An 8108-nucleotide genomic window follows, 5' to 3' on the forward strand; every position below is an offset into this window, starting at 1 on the left:
CTGAGCAAACAAAAAGCAAAAACATCTATTCTCTCGTTTCAAACGTATTGCCAGTAGATGGCAAGTCATGGATATGCAATAAGATTTCTTCCGTGCACCAAGTTCAAAAGGCAGTACTGAACATCCATCACGAATATCTCAATATTAAAGAACTATACACTATTAAGATTTATTTATTATGCGTTAACTCAATGTAATCCAGGCAGAATTTAACATAGTGCGTATAAAAGAATTTTTCTCTTTAATGCGTTATGTTTAAGAAACCAGTATCTACGCATTTTTTCAGCATGTTCGTTGCTCGCAAAGATGGCGCTGCATTCATTGTTACTAAGCTGCCGCAACTGTCTCGGAGTTATTCTGATAGGAGACATTTTCGTACAAGTTTTAGGAACATTCTCGTTTACATATAGATTTACGAGCCGAAGTTTGATTGACATAAGCGATTCAGTTGTATTTGTATCTGAAAAAATGAATTTTTGCTGTCTCGGAGCCCTGGTGGTATTTCGTTGAACTGATGTCCAACAAAAATCAAATCCTTCACCGGAAATCAAACTCATACGAATAAGGATAAATTCATCTTTTAAACTCAGTATAAGATTAAAATGAATCAGAAACAGTGTGGAAAAAATTTATTTGTACAGAAATATGTTTATTGAGAATGAAAAAAGTCGACGACACGCGAAAATAATAATTTCCAATTTAATGCTCGCAGATGCTCGTTTGATTAGAGTATACAAGAGAGCCAGCGCCGTGAGTCTGCGCAAAGGAGTTCTCAAATCTGGCCGTCACCTGTATTGAAAAGGTAAGTGAGTCTGCTGTCATTAATCTTAACATCTTAATGTGAATTTCGTGAGCACGCGTCGCAAAAATATGATGTATTGATAATGCGACGTGTTGTCAGCAGCTTTGTGGATTGTCACACAGAACTATTCATGTGTTACGGACAAATATGTTCGGAGATGTCAGCGTCTTCGGCTCTGTGACGAGATCTGCCAGGCTGCTGTTGTATTATCGCCGATACATTTGACATTTATTTCTCGATCCGGCCTATTCACTCGTTCCTCTCTTAATCCGTTCTCGCAGCACGTTATTGTAATCGCTGAAATCTTGATAGTTTATGTCAACTGCGACAAGAAACTTTCACCAGATCGCCGTAGGTACCGCGCGTACCTTCATGGATTTTTCATTGTCGGCACTGGCTGTTGCATTGACAGGACACCGAATAACCTACACGAATGGTCATTCGCGGATCATCAGAGCGATCAATGTGTCGTTACGTGTTGTTCATCTTTCAGATCGACAACGATTCCCGCGTTTTTACCTGCGCGGTGCTCCACTTGGCAAGTAGACTTGTTTGTTTGTGCGTGCCGTATCATCTGTCATGGCGTGCCCGCTTGTGGCGGGTATCGTATCACTGACTTTTCTCCTTGTTGTTCATTTAAGGTTCGTGTCAGTCTGTATTGTCACACAGGTTGTTCGAGGGGAACCGTTCGAATAATTTCGGGGGAATCGGTCAATGAAAATGTTACATTTATTCGATAGTCCGGATGGACATACTGCGAGTTGATCAGAACGGGGTTGGTTAGGGCGGAGGGAAGGGAAGGAACCGACCATGGCGGCGACCGTACCGTGCCACGCGCCATGTCGGTCTCCTGCTCGCGCACGTCCTTCGTTCGGTGCACCACGTTTGTCTGTGGATTTCTTTTTTTGTCTCTGCTCGTGAAAATGGCACACGACCTGTCACAAGCGATCTTTGGTAGGAGCCCAACACATTTATAAAAGGGAGTCTCACAGCCACGTTCAATGTTATATATGCTATGAAAATTGATAGGTTTTTTTACCTCCGGCTGAATAAAAAAAAAACCCAAGACATTTTTAGACGGGATCCGCGGTCTACCGACTTATGCACTTTTTCACGAATGAGCTCTATCCACTCTCCTTCTACGGGAATTTTGAAACGATGGTGTCATATTCATTGTATCTTTTCGTTGCAGCTTCATTTCTTGTTTCTGATAATAACTTTGAAAATATTTTTTTTGCTAATTTAACAATTCTTATAACAAGAAAATTTAACAATGGTGCCAAATGTCTGCGTCGTGGATAAATGAGATCGTTGATTCTTTTAAAAATCACACGTATAATTTTTAATATTATACGCTCTCTAATTTTTTAATCACGGGTCATCGCAATGTTCAATCAAATTTATAGTAGTTTTTATGTAAATTTATATTTATTTTCTGTAATAAAGTTGTGATCGATAATCCTGTAAAGTGAACATACAGTCATTGTGACATGTTCTACACAAGTTATAATTGAACATACTAATTGTAATCAATATTGCTCATAATTAACTGTCACTATTCAAGATATAATTAATTTTTAAATATACACTATAACTTGCAATAAATCTCGCCTCTTCGATTTTATATATCACAAAGGTAGAGAAATATGTCTTGATATTTTTATTCCAACCAAAATACCGGAACCTGTTTTATCATAATGTAGGTCATCTCGATCAGATACTTGCGACATCGTTAAACATCGTCTGAACGAAATCGAAGTCTCTCGGACTGGAGTAATTTTATCGTCAGTGGTAATCTTACTAATTGTTTGTTCAGTTTGTAAATAATTACGCGATTCATTCTACAATTTGTTTAAAAACTCGTATAATCAGATGACACGTATTTACATGGGGAAATGGTACCTTCTTCTATTTTTAAAACGGCAGAGCAACTGTAAAAGTGAGAACGAAAGTTGAACTACTGAGTTAGCGTGTCAGGGACATGTCGTTCAGACACGATGCATTTTTTGTTTCTCCATTTCTCCCTTAAATAGATACGATATGTCGTAAACACCAGTTGTTACAATAAAAATATGAGAATTCGATTTAGACATTTTATTTTAACGTGACTATTTACAGCATCTTTGTCGTACATTTCTTTTCATTTTCAATCCAAAATAACAAAAAATTAACGCGAACAATCTCGTCGATGCATTTTAATTCCTTTTTACTACTTATCTCCTTACAGACACATTCACGATAACATTAATCATTATAATGATAAACAGATTAAATTTATATTAATGTTATGACTTTAAAAAGAAATATATGTACAATGAATTTGTTAGAATGGTAATAATCGGGGAAATTGTTACTAATTGCTGTCAGTTTTTACTGTTATTTTTATCGATATTAAAGCCATGCAGTCGTGTGCACAAAATATGAGTATTATTTAATATACGCACAGTGGGGTCAGAGATCTGAGTCGTATCGGGATGAAGAAGCAACCGATCAACAAACCACGTGGCAACAAGCGTATAGGTGCGTTGCAACATTCTTGCTTTGTCGTTTCAACTACCGATGGCGCCACTCCCAGAATCAGGGAAAAAAATATGTCGTGCGTCTGGACGGAGAAAGACGTTTAGTATGCAGGGCTGTGCACTGTCGGGCATAGGGATTTAAAATTGCATTCAGTCTTTCCAATACATTAATTTACCTAATTTATTAAAAACTATATCTATTGCAATTATTAATTATATTTTGCATAAATTTCCTAATTATATGTTTATAAACATATTTCCGTAATTAGTATTCCGTGATAGTTATAGAAGAATTCTTCTTAAGATGCAGTTAAATAAAATGTTAACTGTAGAAAAACAATCGTCGTGTTAAGGACTAAGAAAAGATGCTTGTTATCCACCTACGTTTTTCATATCTCTTTTTTACAAAGTATCTTTTAAGAAGAACTATTTTAACAGCAATGAATTCGTCTCGTGATTTTTGGCCTCTTTTAGTCCTGGGGTTAATTGAGATGAATCAATATGAGTATGGGGGTGTAGGCACGTATGTAATACCAACATCATGCGAATCATTGAGCATACTGTTACGCTCCTGGGCAAAGTCATCCTTGAGAAAGACAAGGACAGATAGGGTACTATACAGAGCAAATTCGGCATATCGAAGGAAAACTGGTTTGCCTCCGCGCGTTGCACCTACTACGATGCGTGTTGTATCTCGAATTCCGCTTCACGCGTATATTCCTCTATTGAACAACGAACTTCTTTAAGTTAAACGCTCCCCTCTAATTTACAAATTTTCATTGGCAGGTGTCTGTGATGTACCACGCGACATCATTGCCCTGTTTTCGAAATTTACTTAAAACAAAAGGAATACAGAATAAAAGACTGAATAACTATTGTTAGATGTTTATGCAGATTCACATTTTTCTGTACTGGTTTACAGACCAACCGCAAAACAAGTATTTTTTTCGTTCAGAATTTTGATGGATTAAAATAAAAATTCTATTGGTTTTATAAAAATTTTTATTTTGTTATTTTATCCACACACTGCGTACTATAAATACAAAAAATTTGCTGTAAAATACTTACAATAGATATCGAAATTGATTCGGTCACCTCGGAAATATAAGTCGCATCAGTGGACATGACCATCCCTTGTAAAAATGAGGTCGTGAAAACGACAGATCATTCTGTTTCGTTGACATTTCAGAAGTACCTCACTATCTTGTAAGGTACATGTTTAATGTTTAATGAACAACAGATATAAGTCAAAGGATATGCATACATTTGTTAGCTGGTACGGTTCAATTAACGTTACAAAAGTTTATCGAAGGAACAGAAATGATATTTCACGAAATCCCAACTCTTCATCATGTTAGCCTCGCATTGCACTTTATTGTGGTTTCACGCTTCCTATTTTTAGACCCATGTTTTGCCGGCACACGGACAGTTTCCTATTCCTGTTTCTTATTCTTTTTTAAAGCTGGAGACAGCTTATCGCACTAATATCAAAGTTATTTGGCCTTTCTATGTATGTATTCATTGATAAATTGCTACTTAAAATGCTTCTGTAAATTGAATTATGGGTTGTAATTGAATTAAGTGTTTCTAGTTAATTCCAGCCATTTTCACACGAAACCGTACTTTTACAATTACAAAACTCCTCTCTGTTTGTATTATGTGTAACAAATAATACGCTGCATCGTAAGTGTTCACACTTTAATTAATTGTATAAAATACGATTTATTTACTCAGTAATCATAAATTTCGCACGACAGAAGGCAGATGGCATTAATAAGTTTCTGGAAAGAAGGTATTATTCGTGCTGGATGAAAGTGTGATTTTCTTTTTCAAAACGCATTATTGTACACTCTGAGCATTAATGCATATAAAATAAGCAATCACGATGTATAATATAAGTGACAGATTTTAGTGGTGATTCTATGTAGAAAGAAGTGTTTTGTGAAGTGTCGATTTCAGATCAGCACGTTGTTTTTCTTTGCAGTTTTATCGTGTAATATAAGTGGGGGATTCGTGAGATTATGGACGCCCCCTAGTAGCATGCGTGCGTCACGGCGCGTAGCGTCTTGCACGTATACACACTGTCAAGCTGAAATCGCGGTGTTACATAGTTACAAAACTGGCAACAAATCGATGTAAACGAGTATAATAAAGATGGTGACGATCTACGGTTTTTCTCGTCGTGACGAATTATCGCGAATGAATTTTATACATGATTTTATACATACCGTACGGACAGAACGAAGCTAATTTCGGCTACTGTCACACACGATCATCGAAACATGCTGTATTCAATAAAGGTACATTACGCTCAGGACGCGTTCAACATACGGTTAACGTGCATTATATCCTTGTACCTATATACAATTCTTCTTTGTAGGTAATTACTTACAATTATAAGTGTAAACCGAGTATAAATTCTCAACAATATTGGAGTGAATTCGGTTGGAATAAACATTTATTGGTTTTGTTATGAATTTGTTATCATGTGATATACTTTGTTTATGTAAGGTTTTACAAAATTTTAATCCGATACCTTTCACCGACTTAAAAGTGTTATTCAATGATTTTGCATTTACAGGAGCTGCCTCAAAATAACGTGCAAAATGTTTAGTTTTCACAAGCCAAAGGTGTATCGATCTAGTACTGGGTGTTGCATTTGTAAGGCCAAGTCTAGCAGGTAAACACAAAGATAATTTTGATGCCCATAAAGAAATAAGAAACCCTTGTTTTAAGAAGAGGAACAATAGAATTAAGAATACTTTTTTTTATGTGTAGCTCAAGATTTACAGACAGTAAAAAGTATGAGGATGACTTTATAGAATGTTTCCAACTTGAGGAAAGACGAACAGGAGAAATTTGTAACGCATGTGTACTCTTAGTAAAAAGGTGGAAAAAATTACCAGCAGGCAGCAATCGCAATTGGAGACATGTGAGTTTTACCAAATTTATTATTTTTTTTAGTTGTATTTCTTTATTCATTATAGTATTACTTAAGTATGAAATTTTTAATGTATTTCAGGTTGTCGACGCGCGTGCTGGACCTGGTATAAAATCACTGACAAAATTCAAATCAAAAAATAAAAAGAAAATAAAAGATATACCAGAAAAGTTTGAGAAGATTATGAAGAAGAAACACATCTATTTGAAAACAGACAGGGATCGTGAACAAAGTCCAGCAATGAGTGATGATTTAACAGGTCGGTATTAAGAGTACAAGTATCGACTAAAAACATTTTAAACTATAAAATCAAATTTAGATTACAATGTTGTTGTCTCGCTTTGCAGAGGATTATTTGAATGGAAATGGCAGTAAGGGTTCCAGTCGGGCAGGTAGTCCTGTAGGTAGTGATGATATTCCAGTTACTGAAAAACAGTTAGATGTGCAGGATATTTCAGAATCAAAGGATGATTTAACTGTTAACGGTTTTATTGATCTGTCTTACTTCAAGAGGTCAGTTTCATTATTAATTTTATATAAATAATTCATGTTTTACTAATAATTAAAGAAATATTCAATTTTTTGACATATATAAATTTTGTTGTTTCGCTATTTTAGGGAGGTTATTTGTTGTGGAACAATATTCAAAGGCCCATATGGAGAAGTAATAGTGGATCCTTCATTAATAAAACCTTGCATTGGTTGTATAGCTAGACAACAACGACAACAACAAACAAATGCATTAAGTTGCAGTCCAGCGCATAGCTCTGCATCAGCGAGTCCTGTCCATAGTTCTGCGTCTGCTAGTCCTGCTCACAGTGTAGAGTCTGGTACAGAGACAGCAGTCTCTAAACAGACAAGTAAGACGTTTAGTGACTCGTCGTCAGATTCAGGCTACGATGAATCTTCCAACCAAGGAGTTGGTGAGAGTAAGGTTACCAAAATTATTCAAAATACGAGTGCTACTGTAAAACAAGCAGTCAAGATACAACCATTGAAAAGTGTTCAACTAAAAGCTATACCAGTATCGGAAGCTGTCAGGTTAAAAACAGATGTGCCAATCAAATTGGTACCTATAAAACAAATTGATCAATTATCCTGTAAGCCATTATCTTTAGTTTCTTCTGCCAATGTTACTTTAAGCAGTAGTACTTCACACTCCATTGTTACCGTCCCAAGTAATCCACTCGTCGATTTTGCCATGCACGCAGCCTCCTCAAGGCAATCAGTCTCTAATTAATGTCAGTCTCTTATAGAGTTTTAATTTATTTTTTTCTTATACATATATATATATATATATACATAAGTTTTATCATATCGAACACAGAGAGTTTATAACGTTATGAATGGTAAAAAGTGAATTCTTGTAATTAGAATAACTGTTATAATACACGGTAGATGGATAGTGCTCTTAGGAAAGGTTGCACAGGATTCGTGTCCTCGATCGTTGGTTGTTGAAAAAAGATATATATATAATTATATATGATATTGTCTTTATGGACGTGAGTTCTTGAAGCGCGTTTCACGTCTGTTAGATAATTCTTATGGAAGATAGTTGAGAAAGAGCACAATGTTTCTACTGAATGCCGTTTGTAGCATAGATAAAGAAAAAATACTCATAAACTGCCATGAACTTATTAATTGTTAACTCTCCAGAAACTGTTCTGCACTATGTGGAGAGTTTTCAATTATTTTCTAAGTGTAATAATTAGTTACGTACATCAAAATACTGTGATGACATTATAATGTAACATGAGATATAAGATTATTATTCGGCAAGTGGCAGTTTATGGTATCTTCGTCCTAAGCATTAGTTAAAGTACCATATATGGGTGTAAAAAATCTT

At 35.5% G+C, this 8108-nt stretch overlaps 2 protein-coding genes across 3 annotated transcripts; one reads left to right on the plus strand and one right to left on the minus strand.

Annotated features, from left to right (window-relative positions):
- Window positions 1–752: 752 nt before the first annotated feature.
- Window positions 753–7502, plus strand: LOC107190236. Of its 2 annotated transcripts, none has more exons than XM_015579011.1 (6): window positions 753–802; window positions 5903–6001; window positions 6100–6253; window positions 6344–6521; window positions 6610–6775; window positions 6881–7502. In XM_015579011.1, exons 2-6 carry the CDS (start codon window positions 5928–5930, stop codon window positions 7500–7502), a joined length of 1194 nt encoding a protein of 397 aa, XP_015434497.1. In that variant the 5' UTR covers window positions 753–802; window positions 5903–5927. The 2 variants fall into 2 exon arrangements, with proteins under 2 accessions (XP_015434497.1, XP_015434496.1); XM_015579010.1 differs by lacking the exon at window positions 753–802 and adding an exon at window positions 5814–5827.
- On the minus strand, window positions 1173–2286 carry LOC107190170. Its single transcript, XM_015578922.1, is given in 5 exon segments — window positions 1173–1227; window positions 1322–1426; window positions 1598–1622; window positions 1625–1751; window positions 2281–2286. Coding segments are annotated over 5 exon segments (318 nt in total).
- Window positions 7503–8108: the final 606 nt, after the last annotated feature.

Source organism: Dufourea novaeangliae, unplaced genomic scaffold (assembly GCF_001272555.1).
Source record: "Dufourea novaeangliae isolate 0120121106 unplaced genomic scaffold, ASM127255v1 scaffold168, whole genome shotgun sequence".
NCBI lineage: Eukaryota > Metazoa > Arthropoda > Insecta > Hymenoptera > Halictidae > Dufourea > Dufourea novaeangliae.